Source organism: Rattus norvegicus, chromosome X (genome assembly GCF_036323735.1).
Source record: "Rattus norvegicus strain BN/NHsdMcwi chromosome X, GRCr8, whole genome shotgun sequence".
Taxonomy (NCBI): domain Eukaryota; kingdom Metazoa; phylum Chordata; class Mammalia; order Rodentia; family Muridae; genus Rattus; species Rattus norvegicus.
The window spans coordinates 81,566,874-81,591,690 of record NC_086039.1 but is presented as its reverse complement, the minus strand read 5'-3'; the positions used below and the strand labels follow the sequence as shown (position 1 = coordinate 81,591,690).

The 24,817-nt window shown below is 37.1% G+C and overlaps 1 protein-coding gene across 2 annotated transcripts in view; it reads right to left on the bottom strand.

The window, feature by feature from the left end:
- Apool (apolipoprotein O-like) overlaps positions 1–21,731 on the bottom strand; it is a 65,947-nt gene extending 44,216 nt beyond the window's left edge. The window contains exon 1 of one of the 2 annotated variants that reach the window (NM_001393716.1): positions 21,620–21,731. In NM_001393716.1, coding sequence (NP_001380645.1) covers positions 21,620–21,634 — 15 coding nt within the window. In that variant the 5' untranslated portion in view covers positions 21,635–21,731. Of the gene's footprint in view, positions 1–21,494 lie in introns of both variants that reach the window. The other variant, NM_001014105.2, reaches the window with a different exon arrangement.
- Between the last annotated feature and the right edge of the window lie 3,086 nt (positions 21,732–24,817).

The window sequence follows — 24,817 nt, the reverse complement described above, 5'->3', positions numbered from 1 at the left end:
TCTAGAAAGATGGCTCAGCAGTCAAGAGTACATACTGCTCTTACAGAGGATATGAGTTCGGTTCCCAACTCCCACAGAGGCAGCTCACAACTTCCTGTAACTCAACACCACGGGATGCAGTGCCTGTGGCCTCCTTGAAGACATATACTGATACCCATACCTCATCCCTGCATATATACAATTTAAATTTTAGATGAAGAATCAAAATATCACTTACTTCAGGGCGGCTGTAAAACTAGTTTTTACTTCAAAGCACAGCAGCAAACAATATATAATTTAAGTTAACATATTAAGTATAATTTTGAAGAAAATAAAAAGAATATTAGTTAATATGAAAGAAAATTAACAAGTATAATTCATTTGATTTCTTTCTGTTTAGCATATTTTTTATAAATAACAAAAATATTTTTGTAAAAAATTAATGGGTGGCTGGGAAATGGCTCAGTGGATAAAGCAGTTTATATACAAATATAAAGACTCTATTGCACACATAAAGTAGCTTCAAGAGCCTGAGAGCCAGCATATAATTCCAGCACTCACGACACAAAGTCAGAAGTCTGTAAGAAGAGCTACCTAAATAGATTAGCCAAGATAGTAAGCTCTGGAGCTCTGACTTCAGTAAGATCCTACCTCAGTGAATTAAACATGGAAAGTGATCAGGAAGATACTTGATATCAACCTCTGGCCTACACACACAATGTTTAATGCCACAACTTCTAAGTAACAAACAGTTATATTCCCAGCACATAACAAAAACCTTCAGACTCATGTCTCTTGCTAATTCTGCTATTGTTCCTAGATGTACAATGTACTTCATAATCACCAAGATCACTAAAAATTACATCACAAAGATACTTTATTAAAATTAAGCACGCTTACCTATAAACCTATGGAATTTTGTTACTAAAGCCCTAAGATGATTATTTGAAATAGGCCAAGTCTTATGCTATATAAAAACTATTTTTAAATATCTACCTAGATGTATGTTTTTCCTAAGATAGTAATCCCTAGATATATAGAAAGAGTTTTGAAGTATAATACATGAACACTTTTCTAAAACGAATATTCTTAGAGTAGTTGCATTAATTCATACAATGCAATAATATCATCTAGAATTTAAAATAAATTTATATGAACGGATAATTATGATTTAATACAAAAAATAGATCAGCATACTTCATCCTTTCTGAGCACAAGTTAAAACAGTGAAAAGGGTGTTACTCTATAAAAAAGAGTGGCTGACGGCATAGCACACTGAAACATTAGAACAAAGGTTGGCAAACCTCAACACTGGGACAATTCTGGACTGAGCTCTGAGCTACAAATGACTGTAAAGCATACTGGAAGGTTTATAAAAGGAAGGGAAGCATATGTGACTAGAAACCTTACATATTCCACAAAGCCAAAAGTATTATCTGACCCTTAAATGAAATACTACAGTAATAACAAACACTGTCAATTCCTACTTTTAAAAAAAGACTCGATTTTTAAGTACCGGAAGAATTTAAGTACACTATAAAACTTTATAAGGGAAGGCTGTCATTAAACAAAGAGCATTAAAATTAAAAAGAGGTGCTTTGGCTTTCACAAGAATGAAAGAACTTGAGTTAAAACTATTTGTATCTGCAAAAATAACAATTTGTCAGAGGCAAATTATAAATGATTTTTAAAAAGCTAATGAGAATTAAAACCAGTTTTTCCCTAAAGAGAACAGGCCTTAGGATTATAAATAGCAAAGATAAACAGCATTTAACTCTCTCATTCTGGTACAACTCATCCCTTGGCAGAATTTTGATAACGAAAATAATTGATTCTTGTTATTTGTGATTGTTCTGTTCTATAAAGTAACTAGGAACCGTTGCTTCTAGGGAAAATGCAGGGTTAGCTTCCCATGATTCACCAGTTTCATTTTCATCAATATATAACCTTGTTTCACATTCATTTCTAACTCAAGGCATTTTATTAATAGATTTTATTGACTCATTAAGACTGCCCTCAAAGCCAACAGCACTGTAACTCGACCTTGGATAAAGCTAATCAGCATACATGGAGGAAGAGGAAGCAGGAAACAAGGAAGAATGAAGAGGCAAACCTTATCAAGTAGACACTGTAATGAACATGTACTGGAGTTAAAAGGTGTGATCTGCAATCTCAGTCGTCTCAGTTTAATAATAGGAGAAGCAGTAGATAATACAACAGCTTATGCCAATGGATCTTATAATAGAGGTATACACAAGTGAGATAGGAATCACCAATCTAGACTAGGCCCTATCATCTACTTGGTAAAGTAGTGAAAAAGAGGACAGACTTTAGAGTCAAATTTGAATGTAAATTCGGTCTTTACTCTTTATTCATGATGTGGCTCTGAGAAAGTGAAACTCTGTGTCAATGTCCATATGTCTAATGTCACCTATCACAAAGGAACTAACACAGAGAAAAGGTTCAGTATATATTAGCTCTTGCCATCATCATCATCATCATTGCTGTCATCCTTAGTCTCCTAGCCCATGGCCATGACTCTATAGTCTCATCTAACTCCAGCCAAGTGTAATTGCCTCTGTCAAGTCAAGATAATTTTATTGTCAATCAGATCGCTATCCTGCTTCAAAAAAAAATAAATTGGCTTCCTCTTTGCTAACACACTGCTTAAAACCATTTTTTACCTTTCATGTTCTCTGCACTCTATCTCCAATCTACATAGATAGTCTTCTTTCTCCTAACTCTTATCCTGAGCTTTTTATTGCATGTGTCACTGCGATGACCATTTACTCTCCAAGGAGACTAATAATTCCTTAGGGAGTGATGACAGCTATAGCTAGATAGCTATGACAATTCAAGTAGAAAAGATGTGGGCACAAGTAGGAAATCTGTGAGTTAATTGTTTATCATCTACTTTTGAATGCTTCTCAGCCTTTTGGCTAAAATCAAGTGTATCTTTCACTTGTGGAGAATTTTGCTCATGAAATCCACCATGACATTTTAAAATGTCAGATCTAATAGCACCAGCAAATGCTGTGGGCAGGTTAGAATAGTCTCACTGTTGGAGAAAACTGAAGCTAGCCTGCATTATAATCCGTCCTCGCAGAATTACAAGCACAATATTTAGCCTTTTGATCAATACAATTCAGAGAAGTCATTGGACCTTCCCTTCCTTGCACAATGAAAGAGAAATCATATTTTACACACCTGAGGAAACATGCCTCACTAAGTGCTGGTACCCTAGAATATAGTTATGCAACAAGTACCTCATGCAAACAGCCAGCTGGACCTTCAAATTGAGATTTGTAAAATTCAATTGTGCTTGCAATATTGCAGGTATAAAATGCTTTTAAATATTTGGCTCAGGAACTTAGTGAGTCTATTTCCAGTACCTAATGAGCTGTGACAAGTTGAGATTAGTCATCAAAATACAGGACAGCCATTAGCAGCTTAATAGAATTTTGTACTTTACAGTGCCCTGGGGCTGGTTCACTTGTGAAGGTCTAAAAGGCAAAGGTAAAAATGGTATCATTGAAGGAACATACTGCTGTGAAATAGAAAAATTGTGTTCTAGCCTCAGCTCAGCTCCTAATTTGCTACGAGACCTTTTGTGTCTCAGATTCCCCACTTTTGAAAGGAGGTTGCACTACGAAACATCTTGAGTCTCTCCTAATTATGACACTACATGATGATAAACGACAGTGATAATTTCCAAGTATATAATTTTGCAGCAAATAAGCTATTGTCATACTTTTCCTCAAAAAATAAAAGCCACCAGAAAGTAATTACATTTAGTGATGTTGTACTAATTATATCATAAATTTTATTCAAATAAACATTGAGAATACAGAAGCTAAAGGGTAATTTTAATAATTTAGGAATAAAGGTTACTATTAAAAGAGGTGCCCTGGGAACAAGTATGGGCGGAACAGCAAAAAGACTCACAGAGGGGAGAATACACAGGAACAGCAGGCAAAGAAGGGGGAATGGAAAATGGGAGAAGAATCAACTATAACACACTTTATTTTAAAAGGCACGGTAGTGTTTAATAGCTGTGTGCTAACTTAAAAAATTAAATTAAGGGCCAGAGAGATGGCTCAGGGATTAGACCCAGGTTCAATTCCCAGCACAGACACAGCAGCTTACAACCACTTGTAATTCCACCTCCATGTTTTCTATTGGCCTCTGTGGGTACAAGACACACAAGTACTATACATACATACACACACAAGCAAAATACCCATATATAAAATAAAGAATACTAATATTAAATTATATACACATGCCAAATAAGAACTATTCCCCAAAGTTAATTAGAAAACTTCATTCTGAAGTCCTATTTTCTTTTAAAATTACACATATTTATTTCGTGTGTGTTGTGGGAATGAGTACATGACATGCATATATGTGAAGATCAGAGGATAACTTGTGGAAGACAGTTCTCTCCTACCACGTGAGCCCTGGGGATTGAACTTGGATCTGTAGGTATGAAAGGCAAGTGCTTGGAGCCACTGAGCCACCTTGCTGGACCTTCTATTTTCAGTTTTGATGAGGACAGTAGAGTTTATATGGCAAGAAAAGAAGCAATACAAAGTATCACTTGTATGGACAGAATAGAAATACTCCTCATGACTTGATCAGCAACCTAAAAGTTTTGAAGCATTCAGATCTAGAAGTAGCAATATCTACTACTCACAGCATAACTATTTTAGTTCCAGAACTGTGCCTGAACAAGTATTAGAAGACTTGTTATTCATATCTTATATGTAAAAAGAACTCTCTAGAGCAGATATTTAGGGCACTGGGCACTATAATGAGTTAAAATTAAAATTACTTTAGAAACCAGCTTCTCTGTCCCACTAAGCATCCTTTTAAGATTAATTAAAATATGTCCCTGGTGCTATTTTACTTGGTACCATAGCTTTAGATAGTTTCTGTTACTGAAGACAATTTTATTAAACAGTGCAACTTTAGAGCTACAACAATTAATAACTTGTGATTCTTTCAGAAAGAGATTAAACTATTTTCATATCAATTTTAACTCTATATCCATCCATTCAGAACATGTGTGCATATATATGTATACGTAATACATGCATATTATATACACTATCTCACACACACACACACACACACACACACACACACACACACACACATTGAAAGAGCCAACAGAGCTAGTCATAGTCACTGCAAACAAATATAATGCTGTTATTCTTCTAAAAAGGATGAAGGCAAATATTAAAGATGAGATATTTTATCCTTATATATGAGGGGCTTTCCTAAAAGATGATATATATTTCAGAAAATGGTGATCAGAACAAAAGCAAACATGTATTTTATTTACATTTCTCAGTCTTAAACAAAACTCGGATGCTGTTCTGGGCTGTAAACATAAAAAACAAACTGTCTCCTCCTCCCTCAGAACCTATGTCTGAGGAAACATGCCATCCATTATTTTCTCAGCTTTGAGTCTCCTTTAGTGCTTTCCTTTAGGATTCTTCTGACTGAACTCTGCATCATTATCCCCAAAAGTATCATTTTGAGCACAGATCACTCTTTGTTTTTATTTTAATTTGAGAAAAAGAGAGAAGAGTAGTGCAGGTGCCACAGTGCACACATTGCCTGCCAGAGGACAAGTCTGCAATCTGTTCTCTCCTTCCACCTACGTGGGTTCTGGGATGAAACTCAGGTCAGCAGACTTGCTCTACAAGATTTTTTACCAGATAACTCAATCAACAGACCCCAGAACTGCTAGATAAGGGCGCACAGTGACGCTTTGCACAGCACTTTAATTAGATTTGCTTTTGCATGCTACTCTGAACCTTGTCATTTCCATCTTACATTGAAGCAAATAAATCTTAGAGGCTTTATTGACAATTTATCCCTGGGCTTGTATTAAGGACATGTTTTAGTATGAATTAATGGAAGAAAAGCATTAATTTATTTCATACAAATGTAAGAACCAATATCTAAACTATAAAGCAATTATATCATTTTATCCAGTCTTTGGACATTTAACAATAAATGTCGTTTTCTATGGTAATGATTCACTACTACCTAGCATGTATTTTTTAGAAGACATATGAACCTACATTGTGTTTCTCCCCTAACAATGTTACAGGGACACATAAGCAATTACAATCCTAATCATCTGAAATAAGGAAGGAGAAAATGGGACTTCAAGAAAAAATATTTTCCTTTACTGATATAAAACTTGACCAATACATTTGTTGGATTTTTTTAAATTTTTTTATTTATTCATTTATTCTATATAAGTACACTGTAGCTGTCTTCAGACACACCAGAAGAGGACATCAGATCTCTTTACAGATGGTTGTGAGCCACCATGTGGTTGCTGGGAATTGAACTCAGGACCTCTGGAAGAACAGTCAGTGCTCTTAACCTCTGAGCCATCCCTCCAGCCCCATTTGTTGGATTTTTAGAAAAAAGTCAAAGAGTATGATTACAAAGGAGAGTCATTTTCCTGTTCAGACACCTTGGAAAATATCTTCTTTATAAATATCATTTAAACAAGCATTAAGGAACAGTAACAGCAAGTAGTGACCCAAGACACATGTGTGGAAGTAACATATTTGGAACACAGCAGCTATCTAGAACTTTTAGGCAGAGAAATCCTAAAATCATGAGAACGAGAAAGGAAACAGGACTACATAATTTAAAATATGTTGGCCAAAGAGCTTTCTCTTAAATAATATATTAGTCAAGAAGTGAAAGAAATAACAATAGAAGAACTGACACAGAGCAAATGATGGTTGTGGAGGCACAAAGCAGTGAGAAAATTAAAAAAACAAAAAAACAAACTGCAGTGAGTTAAAATTGGATATGGAATGGCTCTGCTCTCTGGCAGAAGTATGATACTGTGCCATACCTTACTACGACACCTCTAGGCACATAAAGGTTCTCTGAAGATACTATGTTCTGTGTCTGAAGAACACTTAGCATGTTACAGGAAGTTTACATACACTGATTTTATAAATCTTCATGATAATCTAATATAGTTAGTATCATTTAAGGTGCTGCTGGTAAAAGGTTTGGAATTAGAAGTTAAACTGACTTAACAACAACAACCAAAACTTATTCTCCATTACAGCTGGAAGTATAGAAATGGTCAGACTTTTATAACTCATTGGTTCAGGGGCTTATGAAGGACTCAGATTCTGGGATATGAATTTTGGTGAGTTCACTGGATCTCTTTGTCCCTCTTCCCAATGTGGTCACACTGAATAAATCTCCCTTTTCTGCTTTCTACTATTAATGTGACTCTCCTAGTTCATTGAGGACAGGTAGCTGTACCTGGAAACAGAATATGGACTCCCAAACTTCAATAACAAAGCAAAAACTAAAGTGGAACTACAACACATTTTGGGGGTGTCTGTCACTCACAGTACACTGGTCCTAACAGGAGAGGAAAGATGGAAATGCCCAGCAGTTGCAGAGTCATTTTACTGCAAGGACATTTTCCTATCTTTTACTTCAGCCAGCACCTGCTGCTTTTTACCTCCACTTGGTCCAGCAGAAAAACATGGGCTGGAGCCATAGCACAGTGGTTTAAAGTTAAGTCCTGGGGCTGGAGAGATGGTTCAGTGGTTAAGAGCACTGTCTGCTCTTCTAGAGGTCCTGAGTTCAATTCCCAGCAACAACAGGGAGCTTCATAACCATATATAATGAGATCTGGTGCCCTCTTCTGGCCTGCAGGAATACATGCAGGCAGAACACTGTATACATAATAAACTTTAAAGTTAAGTCCTGCTTTTCTTCCAGAGGACTAGAGTTAAGTTCATAGCACCCACATCAAGCAGCTCAAAATGGCCTATAATTCTAGCTCCAAGGAACTGGATGGTACCTTCTAGTCTCCACAGACAACCCACACATGTGTGGTATATACAAATACATATATTTTTTCAATTCCTGACAATTTAAAACTTTGATAATATTGGATATTTGTATTTATTTTTGAAATCATATCTCTCTTTACCACAGATTTATCCAAAAGCTAAAAAATACAAAATAAAAATTGATATCTCACTGCAATTATAAAATCCCCAGTTTGAGAATAAGATTCATATATTTCAAAAATGTTAATGCTTTAATATAAAGGTATTGATATAGAACTAGAATCTAATTCTTGTGTCTAAATCAACAAAAAGTCATCAAACGGATTGTTTTGCTCTTTGTGATGAACTTAAGGCAAGATTTTAAGTTTTGTTAAAATTGTTTTGTTTTCTGCTGTTTGTGTTTCAGACTTGTGACTACTTAGAAAGTGTCTTATGAAAGTCAAAGTCCATTTCAGGATCAACTTATGTCTTTTAAAATGACTACTTTGTAAGCAAAAATTTAAATTGACTCTACTATTGATGCCTAATGTTATCTGTGACTAGAGCACATATACTGTATATCTAAGCTCTATAGTACATAAAATATACAAAGTTAAAAGCATGCAAGGTTCATACATACAAAATAACAGGTGTTATTGCTCAGCACAGTGCCTTATAAACAGTCAAATAAGGGAGGAGAGACAGTAACAGGCTGTAGGCAGCCAGAGCCATTCTGAGCAATGGGCCCAGCAGGCTAGAACATGCACAGCTTTTCCTTGGCCATGAGTCAAGAAATTATCCTGAATAAGAATGAGAGAAAACACATACAGATTATGGTGGAATAACAAGGATATCCTTTCTAACCCTTTCTTTCATTCTGAAAGACTCCTCTGACTAGATAACATAACCCTAAAATGTGTCCTCTACACACCCTGCACTTTTGAACTTAGAAAAATATCTTTTGTTTCTTTCCAGTATCTAATAACTAACAAAGCTTATAATTGACTTGGTCTTTGGCACATATAGCAATAAGCATGATGTGTGTATTTAATAAACATGAATAAATTACTTGATTGGTAGGTAGATGGGCTGTTCCAAATGTCAAAAAATGTCTTCCTATCCACATAGCTTCACTTGTGTTCTAAAGAAATAATCTATACAAACACTGGAATCTTTTCTTGCTGAATTCGGCCTTGCTAATGTTTTTGTCTTCAGTACCATTAGTTGCTGACTCTTGAAACCAACTGGCATGTCTTTAAAATAGATAATGGTGAGCCTTCAGAGATCCTCCCACTCTGGATACAACAGTTTCCTTATGCGTATGGTAGAATGCTAACCTCTTAGTGTCTTACAAATTTAAAAAGGCATCAAAATAGCCATCTGGACAATCTTCCTAATTAAAACACAGAAAAAATTATATATACACTCTGATGATTGGTATTTTGCTATTGTATATGAGGTATACTTGTATATAACCTATCTGTAATAACTAGCACTGTTCCCCAAATTATATGAGATTTTGCATGATTGTCACTGCTATATACTTATTCAAGTAAACCAAAGGCTCTATATTTTGGTTTAAAAATAACTTCTATATAGTGCTTCTGTATAATTATGTTAATTATTGCTGACTGTTTTAAATGTAGCTATCTCATATACATCTTATAAAGATTAACATGCATTAGATATTTGTAAAACTATTGACAATTAATTTTCAAAATAGTTTTACTCTTGATGGTTGTGTTTTCATAAAGCCTAATAGTTAATTAGGGATGTTTACTTGATAGTCATTTTTCTGGAAAGCCATATTAAGCTATTAACATTCTACAGAAGTAAGCTGTGCCAAACGACCCTGAACAGTTTTGAAATGCTAGAACATTACTTGCAAGATAAAGAGAATAACCTTCAAGTATGCCAGAAAGCAGAGCCGCCTCCTCTACTCCAGGTACTTCAAACTGAGCTGAAAGGGTTATTGGCACTAATTCTTTGACATCTGTCACTTACAATTGATGTGGGTGGCATCAATTCAGACAAACCAGAACAATTTTTCCTCTGATTTCATGGGGCAATGGAGAACAAACCACCAGAAGGATAATCAGCAACATCTTCTGAGAATATTATTCAGAAACAAAAAGGAAGCTATAGATACTGAAATAAAGTCACCTTGGCCATGGTAGCACTTTCCCATAATTCCACCATTTGGGAAACTGAAACTGGAGGCCCTTAAGTTTCAGACCAGTCTAAGCCTCATGATGGCACCCTGTCTTAAATGAACAAAATGAAGGTGTTCTGTCAGTCTTCTAAGAGTAACTAAAAGCAAAAAGGTTATTTAAAAATGGTTCTCATGTACTGCTAACCTCCTGACACTAAGTGTGTTTTAAAGCTGCTCCTTACTTACATTCTTTTATTACACTTGTTTCAAAGAGACAAACTCCAAGATGTTAAAACAGAGAGTGAGAAATTTCGACCAGCATGACAGAAGTGAATATATTCTAGAGAAACTTATGTTTCTCAATCTGACTTTCAGAAAACTGAAGCGATGGGCCCCAAAGAAATGGGAATTTCCCTTAGAATCTCATACTAGAAGGAATAAGCCCGTTAGAGGGAGAATTTGTGTCTTGGAAAAAGATTACAAATGTTGTTGGACTACCTTAAATGATAAGAGACTGAAGCCCAGGCAAAAACAGGTCAATGGTGGGCAGGGCCACACCTTCTCTGGAATTGCTCAGATGTGCAAATCCTTGGCCTTCTATTTAAACTTTAATCTCACTTCAGGCCCCCAATACAAACCTTGGGGTTTCTAAGGATCAACATGTAGAGTTTCCCTGGATTTATTTGTCCCTCTTTTTTTTAGATGATAAATACATATAAATAAAGCTTTAATATATGACTTTGCATACAGCTCAAGAGTAGAGAAAATGAAAATTAATAGTAAAGACACATTGAAGAAATCCTTTTTCTGTTTTCCACTATGAGAGACGGGGGGAGGGGGAGAGAGCGCTCATTAGTGAGCTTAGATTCTTGCATCTCTCTGCTTTCTTGCCTACATTTAAATGCCATTTAGAATGTGCACAGAAGCTCTTATTTTCTTGAGATCAAAATATTAGAGGGCATTAACAGTAAGTAGTGATGTGCAGCACATCTTAGGATGAGCATGCTTACAAAACAGTAACTGTGGTCTAATAAATATATTGTGAGGGAAAAGTGGTATATAATTAACATTTTTGAATGCCAACTGTGCATAATAAAATATGTTAATAGTGCAGAAAGTATATATACTATTCTGAAAGGGTCAAATAAGTAAATAGATATAAGCACTCAGTAAGATCCTTTAAAGACTTAAAAAAAAAACACTGTGAAAAGGCTGTCTTTTTTTCCATTAATTTATTTATTTACTCACTAACATTCCAGTTGCAGGCCCCCTCCCTTCTCTCCTCCCAGTCCCACCCTCAAAACCTCCCTCTCTTCCTTTACCCCTTCCTCTTTTTCTCAAAGAAGGGGAAGCCCCCCATAAGTACCGACCCAGAAAAGACTGTCTTTTATTCACTAAGCACATCACTCAGCCAGCCTGTAAAGCCAACAAGTTGTGTATACATTCATTTCACATTTATGGAGGAAAAAGCAAACAACATCAAAACACTTTTCAAGATAGCAATTTCTAAGGTTCTTTCTGAGCTCAATTATCTGTTCGAGCCTACTTCATTTAAATATTCTAACAGCCACAACATAGTTCAATTAGCAAAACTGAAAACCAGAAGAGTGAGTGATGAAGAATGGATTTAACTCCCTAGTCTAAGATGGGTGGGAATTACATGGTACATATGAGATATAATTTGCATAAAAATTAAAGCTCTAGCACTTAAGGCCAATCATAAGATAACCAGAATAAACAACCTAGCTTAATGTGGCTGTATAATTCAATAATAGGACCAGAATAACATATTTTAAACACTGAATATTTTAATTAAAATATTACATAAAAGTACTAAATTATTTTGGAATTTCTAAACATTTTTATGACTGTAAATGGTGGCACAGTAATTACTGCATGGCACTTGAAAATTTATCCTAGATAAATAAGAATCCAAGAAGTACAAAAATAAATATAACAAAATACATACTTGATATACTTGGAATCCTTCAGAAATGGCACATGATTGGCATAACTCAACTTTATTCAGTTTATCATCAAGGTCAGACAAATACTATATACTGTCAAAACCGGCAATTTTATTTTAAGGTCCTGAAGGCCATATTTCACACATATATATAAATGTATGTATTATATGCAGGAAAAAATGTAGGCTCTGCACAGCTCATAGAGATGTAGCAATTGAACACTGGAAGCATTCTGTTTATCTGAATAGACAGTAACACTCAAAGAGATGACTTTTAAGTTGTTGTCAGTTTAGGGTTCATACGTTACAAAATTTCAAAACAATTAAATAAGCAGTATAGGATTGCTAAATTAGTCTTTCTAAACCACTATTTCATTCTCTTGTCACAACAATTATATTCATCTGTGTCCATATACCCTTTGACTATAGCTATATAAATCCTTCCAGGCCTCAAAGACATAAAGCATACTCTTTTCTCAGTGCATAGACTCCCTTCATAGTCCCTACTAGAATGACCCCCAAATCCTACAGCTACTCAACAGAAAATAGATTGCATGCATTTAAAAAGAATAATATAACATTATATTTGTAAGAACAAGATTATTGCTTCACACAAATAGACATTATTCAGTGAGTAGTGGAATATGAGCTAGTCTATCAGAGCAGGATAGAGTTTAGTAAGTGTATCAGCAATGGTGCTTTTGGAGTACCTGCTGGTGCCAAAAGTCAATGACTATTTACTAAAGACAGAATTCACCTTTGCATATAACATGAAAAAGTTCTTGGTAAAATTAATTATACTGTATCAAAATCAAATACATACTTTAATAGACAGTATTTTCTATACAGGCCAATGTACTTTTAGCTAAATCACCAATAATATTTTCATTACTGGGTTTCCTAGGGAAATATACTTATAATATAACTGCTTAAATATTAAATATTGTTTAAATGGATCATATTTTGTGTAGGCCAAAAGAACAGTAGTGAAAGGAGACTGTTGTAACCACTCTAGAAGAAATGAAGATACCTCTCAACTTAAAGATAAAACTACTGAATCAATGAACTCCAAAGAAATGGTAATTTCCCCCAGGAAATCTCATGTTCAAAAAGAAAGAGGCCACAGTCAGGTGGGATACTTGTCACCTAGAAAAAAATTTCACACAGTACTAACAACTTGCTGAAACCACCTTACATAAGACTGAAGGCCAGGCAACAATGAATGAGTCAGTGGTGGGCAGGACCACACCTGGACTGAGCCTGCTTACGTGTGCCTATCCCTTGCCCTATGTTTAAACTTTACCTCACTTCAGGATCCTAAAAAGGGACTCCAGGGAATAACTGGGTGTATTTGTCCCTCTCTTTAATGTGGACTGTGGATACATTGAATAAATCTCCTTTATCTGCCTTCTACTTTTCATTTGTCTAATTTTGATGTTTCCACTTACTCTTTGGGAAATATATCACCACAAAGCTATATATAAACTCTGTATCCGTAGATCTGATTAGAGAACAATGCAGAGTTGTAATTCACCAACCTAGCTCAAGGAAAAGACAGACTCCTCACCTCTTATTAAATGTTGTTCTTCTCCTTTATAACCAATCACTTCCTCTACTCTTTACCTTCCCACTATCATTTGTGCCAAACTGTATTTTTGTCAATTCTTTTTTTAAAACTCTATTTACTAGTTCTTTCTTTCCCAATATCTATCTGTCTTTAAAATAAAGAAGGGAGAACTGTGATTCATTCTGGGTAATTTCTCTACAGGAGTAGTGTGTACGGTCCAGAGGGAAACAAGTGCAGAGGCATACAGGACTGTGGAAATAAGAGGGAGGAGTTGGAACAGGAACAGAAGCTGACTTGAAAAATCAAAAGCTGCTCAGGAATAAACTAATGATTATTAGATATAGATACAATACAAAATGCTAAGTGATTGGTCTTATAAGCAATGGACCTGTAACAGATGTATCAGCGTTTTAAGTATGAGAATTTATATCTCAAAATATAAGATCTCCACAGTATATCTTCTGGTCTGGCTATTCCTATAGCAAAATCCTTCCTAAAACTCATTACTGAGCAACCCTAACCAGTGTATTTGTGACCTAATAAAATGAAATGAGGCAAATACAGTATCGTTCCCACGAAACTTTTTTAAAAAATATCATCTTTCCAGAGAACTACTAAAGCTGATAAACAACTACAGCAAAGTGGCTAGGTATAAAATTAACTCAAATAAATCAGTAACCTTCCTCTACACAAAAGAGAAACAAGCCAAGAAAGAAATTAGGGAAATGACACCCTTCATAATAGTCCCAAATAATATAAAGTACCTCGGAGTGACTTTAACCAAGCAAGTTAAAGATCTGTACAATAAGAACTTCAAGACTCTGAAGAAAGAAATTGAAGACCTCAGAAGATGGAAAGATCTCCCATGCTCATGGATTGGCAGGATTAATATAGTAAAAATGGCCATTTTACCAAAAGCGATCTACAGATTCAATGCAATCCCCATCAAAATACCAATCCAATTCTTCAAAGAGTTACACAGAACAATTTACAAATTCATCTGGAATAACAAAAAACCCAGGATAGCTAAAACTATCCTCAACAATAAAAGGGCTGCAGGGGTAATCACTATCCCTGAACTCAAGCAGTATTACAGAGCAATAGTGATAAAAACTGCATGGTATTGGTACAGAGACAGACAGATAGACCAATGGAATAGAATTGAAGACCCAGAAATGAACCCACACACCTATGGTCACTTGATTTTTGACAAAGGAGCCAAAACCATCCAATGGAAAAAAGATAGCATTTTCAGCAAATGGTGCTGGTTCAACTGGAGGTCAACATGTAGAAGAATGCAGATCGATCCATGCTTATCACCCTGTACAAAGCTTAAGTCCAAGTGGATCAAGGACCTCCACATCAAACCAGACACACTCAAACTAATAGAAGAAAAAGTGGGGAAGCAACTCGAACACATGGGCACTGGAAAAAATTTCCTGAACAAAACACCAATGGCTTACGCTCTAAGATCAAGAATCGACAAATGGGATCTCATAAAACTGCAAAGCTTCTGTAAGGCAAAGGACACTGTGGTTAGGACAAAACGGCAACCAACAGATTGGGAAAAGATCTTTACCAATCCTACAACAGATAGAGGCCTTATATCCAAAATATACAAAGAACTCAAGAAGTTAGACCTCAGGGAGTCAAATAACCCTATTAAAAATGGGGTTCAGAGCTAAACAAAGAATTCTTAGCTGAGGAATGTCGAATGGCTGAGAAACACCTAAAGAAATGTTCAACATCTTTAGTCATAAGGGAAATGCAAATCAAAACAACCCTGAGATTTCACCTCACACCAGTGAGAATGGCTAAGATCAAAAACTCAGGTAACAGCAGATGCTGGCGAGGATGTGGAGAAAGAGGAACACTCCTCCATTGTTGGTGGGATTGCAGACTGGTACAACCATTCTGGAAATCAGTCTGGAGGTTCCTCAGAAAATTGGACATTGCACTACCTGAGGACCCAGCTATACCTCTCTTGGGCATATACCCAAAAGATGCCCCAACATATAAAAGAGACATGTGCTCCACTATGTTCATAGCAGCCTTATTTATAATAGCCAGAAGCTGGAAAGAACCCAGATGCCCTTCAACAGAGGAATGGATACAGAAAATTTGGTACATCTACACAATGGAATATTACTCAGCTATCAAAAACAATGACTTTATGAAATTCATAAGCAAATGGATGGAACTGGAAAATATCATCCTGAGTGAGGTAACCCAATCACAGAAAGACATACATGGTATGCACTCATTGATAAGTGGCTATTAGCCCAAATGCTTGAATTGCCCTAGATGCACAGAACACATGAAACTCAAGAAGGATGATCAAAATGCGAATGCTTCACTCCTTCTTTAGAAGGGGAACAAGAATACCCTTGGCAGGGAATAGGGAGGCAAAGATTAAAACAGAGGCAGAAGGAACACTCATTCAGGATCTGTCCCATATGTGGCCCATACATATACAGCCACCCAATTAGACAAGATGGATGAAGCAAAGAAGTGCAGGCCAACAGGAACCGGATGTAGATCTCTCCTGAGAGACACAGCCAGAATACAGCAAATACATAGGCGAATGCCAGCAGCAAACCACTGAACTGAGAACGGGACCCCCGTTGAAGGAATCAGAGAAAGGACTGAAAGAGCTTGAAGGGGTTTGAGACCCCTTATGAACAACAATGCCAACCAACCAGAGCTTCCTGGGACTAAGCCACTACCTAAAGACTATACATGGACTGACCCTGGACTCTGACCTCATAGGTAGCAATGAATGGCCTAGTAAGAGCACCAGTGGAAGGGGAAGCCCTTGGTCCTGCCAAGACTGAACCCCAAGTGAACGGGATTGTTGGGGGGGAGGGCGGTAATGGGGGGAGGATGAGGAGGGGAACACCCATAGAGAAGGGGAGGGGGAGGGGTTAGGGGGATGTTTGCCCGGAAACTGGGAAAGGGAATAACATTCGAAATGTAAATAAGAAATACTCAAGTTAATAAAAATAAAATAAAATATCATATTTGTGAGAAAGTTCTTCAGCACACCGAGTTAATGATCTATGTATATAGATGGGTTATAAAGAAGAGACTCAGCCTATCTTTCCTATCCATCAAAGAACATCTTACTTCTTTTTTCTGAATTCTGGACTATATCCCTATGTATGCTAGACTATTATCCAGGGATAATAAAGTCTGTGATAATAACAAGTGCCACTAAACTCATCTTCGACTTTAACAGATACACTACTATTTTCTCTAGCTGAAACTGACAAGAAAAAAAGGTAGTAATGCTTCATCTTGGAGATACAGTCTAAGAGCTATTTCTTGGCAGCAACATAAAAGTCTCAGACAAGAGTGCCCTGTTTTAGAGTAATCACCAGTGAGTCACTAACAGAGGACCTGATATATCAGGATGCTTATCAGGATGCTTATTTTCTTCTGGAAATAGTGGGTAAGTGAATCATCTCTAAAACAATAAAATATCATTAAATCTACTAAATGAGAGTCTTTCAGCCACAGTATCATTTATTATACTAGAATATGAAAAGCAATACTAAAGCAATACTTGACTGAAAAAGGAAATCACACACACACACACACACACACACACACACACACACACACACACACACACGTGTATTTTCCTGCAAAACTCAAACTCTTAGAAAAAACTATGGTAACTAAAAAAAACCAAACAACCCAATACAATAAACAGCAGAAATGTACTTGTACAATCTGGCCCTTGTTCATCAGCATTTCAAAGAGTTGAAATTAAAAATAAAAGCCTGTGGAGAAACTATGAGAATGTGCTCTGGCATCTGGGGCAAATGCTGTGTTGGTTTTTATACTGTATGTGTTTTCCCAATAAGACCTGGACAGCTGGAGTTAGGGTGTTTGTCATGACTTTTGATGTGTGTATTCTATCTACCAGGCCAATGCACACCTAAGCTGTAGACTGAAAAACTTCTGGGACTCCAGAATATACAAACAGCCCAACATAGCCCATTTAAAATATGCCCTATGGAACAGAGCAGAGTTCTCTAAAGAAATACAGATAGCCAGAGAGCATTTTTAATTGTTAAGTACCCCCAGCCATCATAAAAATGCAGATTTAAACCACTCTGTAATTTCACCTCACTCCAATCAGAGTGGTCATCATCCAGGGGTGACAGCAAATACTGCTGTGGATGTGAGGGGAAAGGACTCTTACACAGTGCTGGTGGGAGTATAAACTACTTTAGCCTCTTTGAAAACTGGTCTCATGTTCCTCAAAAAAAAAGTAGAAAAAAAATACAAATAGATCTACCACATGAGAAAAAGAAGTATCTATGAAGTGTTCTGCCCCAAGAGTGGTTTCTACATCACACCCACTATCCCCTATGGCTCAAAAACTTCACGAAGGACTGCAAGGTGGGACTATAAAAACCAGAAGACAACTAACCACTAGGAAACATCTTCTGAAGCATATCATAGTACTCATGAATTCAAAAATCCTGTTAGCCCATCTAAGATCAAGCCAGTCAAAATTCCAATAAGGATCAGAGAGAGTCTCCTCAGCCCTAAGGAGGATCCATGGAGAGTTTATGACAGCAGGGAAGGGGAGAGTCAGTTTTCCTCAGCAGTCTAATCCCAAGTATGGAGACCAAACTCCAATTTATAACTCTACACCTATACCCATACTTAATTGAATAGCCTTTATTTCTCTGGGTTATTTAAAAATAAGGCAGAAGGCAGGAGAGCAAGGAAGAGAAGGATGTGATGAAGTTGATGATGATGTTTCCTAACACAGGGCAGAGATGGAGCAGGGGTAGAAGGATAGTTTTTCTTTTCCTTTTTCTTTTATGGAAAAGCTCCCTTTGTATACCAGGCAGGCCTTGAACTCAGTGATCTATCTACCTCTGCTTCCTGAGTGCTGGGATAACAGACATGAGACAGCACATGTGGCTAGGGCAGCTTTTGTTAATCCATGCCATCTATTTTTATACTTGAAAGGGAATTCTCTACAAAAACATCTGCATTCAGATTTTGAGCTTCCTGCTTGAAGGATAATGTAAGACAACATATGAAAGCTCACAAGGGATTTCTTCAGAGGAACTTTTCCTTAGCAAAAGGAAAAGAGTAAAGATTCATGTCATAACCAAATGTCACTGCCAGAGAAGCCTTTCCTTCTACTTCACAGTGGCCTAGTAACACCATGTGTTGCAACACCAACTAACTATTGCATACCAAAAGCACCAGAGCAGTTTCCCATAGAGCACCACAATCCACCAGGCCACTGCTATGGGGTACCAAGCCACCACAGACCACCAAGGCTGAGAGGATAACCAAGAGACAGACATCTTTTGGCTAGTGGCCACACCTCAAATCCCAATGACTCTGGACCTCAGGTGACTTAGACCAATATTGGACTCTGTTTTGTGCTGACCCTCTCTATGGCTAACTCCAATGATTACTGCTGGTGCTGCTGGGCACAACTGATAACTTGCAGGAGACACTGTAGAAGCAATTCAGAGCCTGGACTTGGCACTAACACTGCAAAATACTTATGAAAGAATGGATACCAGGCCATAAGGAAAAACAGCAGCTTAAGGTAATAAGTCTTTCAGAGGTCAATAAGCAAATTCTAATATACTAAGTTGCGGGTGCGTTGAGAACTGACCTGGAACCAAAACCAGAAGTGACAATGCTCAGTCCATGAGGGTAGCCCAGTATCGGGAATCTGAAATACACCTTAACCCTAAATCAGTTTCCTTATGAAATCTAAACAATTATTTGGAGAAATCACCTAGAGCATGTATCCTACCTTGCTAATAGCACTTGAGCAGACAGTCTAATCCTGTCCTTGGCATTGAGCACCACTGGGAATATATGCCAACCAGCGGTACAGGGAGGCTGCCCTCTCTGTTTTCCAATGATGATAGATACTACTGCCTTGACCATTATGACTCTAATCAGGAAAAAGAGTGAGCCTACAACAGATAATTTGTCAAACAAAGAGACATCAGGTACCTTCAGATTCTCCTTTGATACATGCCATGATTGGATAGTCTCTGATAGAAACAGTTCTCTAAAACAGGAAAGGTTGTATGACAGTATGAAAGACTTGTTGCTTCTGAGCTAACAAATCAAACATTATCACTTAAGAAAAAAAAACTTTACAAAAAGTTAAAATAACTTACATCAAAAATATTAATGAAAAATAATTTCTGGTACCAGAAAATGGCTCACAATACTTTTCATTGTCTTACCTGGCCTCTTACTCCCCATTATTATGAGACTTGGTATAGGGCCTTATATAATAAATTGTCTTTTAAAGTTTATCAGATAGAAAATTGGCCTCAGTTAGGCTAATGATACTCAGGAACTAGTATTTACCCCTTAGCCAAGATCCAAAATTTAACAATAACTTTTAAAAAATGGGGAATGAAAGAACTAAGGTAATGCTATCCTGTTCTAACTTCATTTATGTTCACTGAGATAATTCTCAGTCCTTTACCTGATTCACCCAGTGGTCACATCTGTCTTGGCAACACATGTGAGACTTCCAATGGCCTTGACCAGATGGTCCAGATGTATTAGCCAAAATAATTGGCAAGATATATCTAAAATAACTACTATGCTCTGCCATAAGGAATAAATGTTTCAAGGTTATTCTGACCTTCACCTAACTTTCATGTATTGTTCTGGGTTTTGCTTTTAAAATTGTGTATCCCTGAAATTGGGCACCAAGAAACTTTTTCAGAACCACAGCCTGCTCATGGTTTAGCCACCAAGAAAGGATTTAAAAGTTTTAATTAACTTACCAATATGGTTGTCAATAACTATCTCATGTGGATCATTACAGCTGTCAAGGACACTCACTTAGATGTGGCATTTTGTGTTTTCCAAAGGGAGCAAGCATGTCCTACTTGTAGCCTATACACCACAACCTACCCAATACAGAATCGTAAACTATTTAAACACTGTAAAATTATTATGTTGGGCTTTTTTGCGATTTTTCCGGTAACGTGATTCTCCAGGATAAACTTCGCAGAGACAGACAGTATGGGTTGCATTATCAAAAGGTTGGTCAGACATGCCTGCTAGAAAATAAATAAGAATGGACAAGGGCACTTTAGGAATTGTGGAAAGAGCAGGTAAATGGGGCATGGAGAGATAAAGTAAGAAGTTAAGTACCGAGGAGAGGATTCTTGGGTGAAAGCAGAGGAAGCTGGAGAGCAGAGGCTAGGTGAAGTGTTGTTATCTAGAAGGGTAACCTGACCCCTGAGAGCTGATAATGGAATGCCTATAAAGGTTTTAAAGTAGCGGGGCAGAGTCTCATTTTGATGTAAGTACTATGGCAGCACAGGAGAAAATGGATTCCATCAGAGGAATGGAGGGAGTAGAGTCCAGTTATGAGAGTGGTCCATAGTTCAAAAGAATGTATGAGGTCCCAAACTACAGAAATGCAGTTAAGACTGGGAAATATTAAAATCAATGTCCGCTCATTGAATTACGCACACTCTTATAGCCTTCAAGCCTAACAGAGTTATTATACACCTAAAAAAATCATACATGTGTTAAATATTTGTAAACCGATGTTGAAACCCGAGTCAGCTGGCTTGCTTCTTTTACCGCGATTTCTACACAAAATCACCTTTTCTCATTAAATTCCAAAGAAAGTGGTTATTCGACAGGGAATAACACTATGTATAATCCCACACACAGCACAGACTCTGGGACATCTCTGCTCTTGTCTGTTTTGCCCACAGATAATTGTTGAAGGAAGTCCTATTTTCCAGTCTTGGAGCCCCGCCCCGCGCACCACTACAAAAGCCAAAGTTTTGTCTTGTTTTGTTGGAGCGGCTAGTTGCCCCGGCCTTCTCCTCACTCAGCGGGTTACTGGACTAAAGCCCCTGAGGTATAAACAATTAACTGCAGGGGATTAAGGAGGAGGCTAGGCAGGTTTGTTGAGGCTGCAAAGATTAAAGATTCTGATTCTCACAGTCTCACCTCCAGGCCGCCACTTGCTGAGGGGCTCCCTTCATGAGTTACGATAGACGATCCCTTCTACAATTACTGTAATGCTGTGGGCTCAAGCGAGCCGGCAGTGGAAAACTAAGTTTCTTTTCACTTACCCTAAAGGCCGCCATACCTATGACCCTCTCGGTTCAAGTTTTCCAACGGAGAGCGCAGAGGGACAAAGCCGTTCAATATGCCTTGCGTCACCATAGCCCCGCCTTTTTACGCTGGGAGCCGCGGCTCCTGCCCCCGCCCCGCCCTCCTGCTGCTGCTTCGTGGTAGGCGCCAGAGTCTATTAGTAAGCAGTTGTTCAGAGAAAAGGGCTTATCTTTCTGATTGACATTCCAGTCCTCCTTACGTCTAACCTCTCAGAATATTCTCCACACTCCAACTAGAACTTTTTTCCTTAGGTGAATGACTTTTCGTTTATAGGATGTGTCTAGATAAGAACTTAAAACACAAGTTACTGCCTTAATAAACAACCATACAGTCAGTCACAAGAGCATGTCACCACTGCAATCCTTGGGACAATTCAGTTACATTCATTCTAGACTGTCACTAAGCAACAAATCTGTCAGGAAGTTGGTCAGAGTACACTGCAAAACCGAGTGGCATATCATAGAGCACCAGGAGAAAATGACAGAATTTTAGAAAGGCCTAAATGTTATTCAAGAAAATAGAACACAGACTGGCAAGAGAGCTCAGTGTGTCATAGGTACCTACATGCTGCCAAGCCTGACACACTTGGCACAAATTTGGCCCGCAAACACACTCACAATAAATAATATTTATTAAGAGTTTAAAAATAGATGGTATCTGTTGAGAAGGAATGGAGTTTACTAGTTCATGAAGATTGGAGGTGCTGATAGGTTGATTTGAGAAAAGTCATAAGGATTATAGGCAAGCGGTCTATGCAAAAACAATATCAGGGACAGAGAGTGGTAGGTCACAGCAATGAAAAAAACATTGGTTGGTTTTATTCTGTTTTATTGTTTTGTTTTGTTGTTTTTTTTTTTTTTTAGTTGCCTGTATGTTTTCCAAAGGGAGGCAAAGAAGTCATGCAGTGGGGGACAGAGGTAGGGAGAATCTGGGAGGACATGAGAGAGGTAAATTGTGATCACAATATTATAGGTGGAAATTTTTCATTAAAAAAAAGGAACAAAAAGAGAAGTACTTGGAAAGGTTTTAGCATTGCTGTGAATTGATCTAAAATACATTGTAAGATGATGATTCTGATGCTCTCAGGAGACTATATTGTGAGGAGATATATTATTCTCTGTAAGGGCAGAGGCTGCCTGAGGCCTCTGTAAATAATTCTGAGAAAAAGAGTGTCCATAATGTGCCCATTAACTTCATAGTATTATGTAACTTCATTCACTCATTCATTCAATAAGTAAAGTATAAACTATATACTAAGCATTAATGATATACTAAACATATTTGATACTTAAAGAAGATCCCTTTTAATGAATATACAATGAAATATTTTATTAAATGAATAACAATGGTCATGAATAAAAGAATAATTTTTTTGTTTTACACCTAAAGTGAAGGATAGTATTTATATAAAATCAAGTAAATTCTATTACACAAACTATAAAAGAAAAATAAATAATATTAAAATTTTTCATGAATTTATTTTTCTGATGAGAATACAGCTATCTACATATTAGTAAACACAATGAGGACTAGCAAATATTTCAGTTTCTGGTTTTGAGGTTTAACCTATTTTTAATTATGTTATCAGAATCTAATATTTGTGAATATTCAATGGGTTTTAAGTGATTTTCTTTGTTCATAGTTAATTGAGTATACTTGTCAATAATTAATATTAACAAAATTTTCACAATTAACAGTAAAAATGCAGTTTGGAGAAATTGTGAATAAGCATTATAAAATTAGAGAACTTTGTTTTGCTCAAAACTTCAGAAATTGGGGTGGGGGGCAACATCCTTTTGGAGACAGGGGTGGGGTGAAGGGAAGGAATGGGATGGGCAGACCAGGAAAGATCTAACAACTGGGCTGTAAAAAAGATTACAGATAAAAAAAAAAAGACAGCACCAATTTTTAGCAATAGAACTGTGTGGGGGTGGGAATCATTACAGAGCAGAGAGAAAACATATTCTCAGTCTTTAGGGGCTCACAATCAAGCTGAAAAAAAAAAGCAGGTGAATAAGTGCGATATATTCTCAAGCATATGTAACAACACTATCTAAATCCACTTTCCATGGGAATGGCATGCTGCTGAGATGGGCTCTTTGGAAAAACTGCTTTCCTTCCAACCCATCTGGTGTGATTTTGAGGCGGATTTTGAGGAATGCCATTGTTTAGTCTGATGGGAGTCAAAGAGAATGAAGTCTGGAATTTTAATGGGGATTGCATTGAATCTGTAGATTTGCTTCTGGCAAGGTGGCCATTTTTACAATATTAATCCATGAGCATGGGAGATCTTTCCATCTTCTGAGATCTTCCTCAATTTCTTTCTTCAGAGACTTGAAGTTCTTGTCATACAGATCTTTCACTTGCTTGGTTAGAGTCACACCAAGATATTTTATGATATTTGTGGTTATTTCCAGAATTCCCTCAATTTGATTTTTCATTATAAGATTATATTTCTATTTTCAGGTCTTGGAAATTTTTGTTTATTTTCATACACTGTAGGGGTTTCTTTGTGGATGTCTTTAAGGGATTTATTCATTTACTCTTTAACAACGTATATCATCTTCATAACACTGTTTAAGGTTTTTTCCTGTGCTTCATCTATGTTAGAATATTGAAGGCTTGCTGTAGTAGGATTGCTGAGCCCTAGTGGAGACATTTTGTCTTCTTGTTAATTGTCTTTTTATGTTGGTGTCTAGGCATCTGGAATTGTGATGATTATAGGCCTAAGTGCTAATACCTGGTTTTGTCTTTTTTAGGTGGGTGTTTACTTTTTCTTGGTTTCTGCTTGTTTCCTCTCTGTTTTTTAGGAGTGTCTGTTGTCTGGTAGAAAATTCTCTGTGGATGAAATTGGGGAGGGTGTGTGGATCTGGAGGATCAGAAGGAGTGGTGATGATCTGCTGTCACTCTACTCACTTTCCAGGCAAGGGTGGCCTTTGGTTGGCAGGAAGTGACTTCCTGGGGTTGGGTCTTAGGTAAAGAAATGAGTTGGGGAAAAGAGGTTAGAAGGTCAAAATCTATGGGATCCACAGGAGATGTGCACAGGGGGCATAGAAGGCTGGAGCAGATTTTCTGTTGCAGAACTGGGGTTGAGACTGGAGGATTGAGTCTGGAGGACAGAAGTAAAGGTGACGATTTGCAGTCAGTCTACCTGC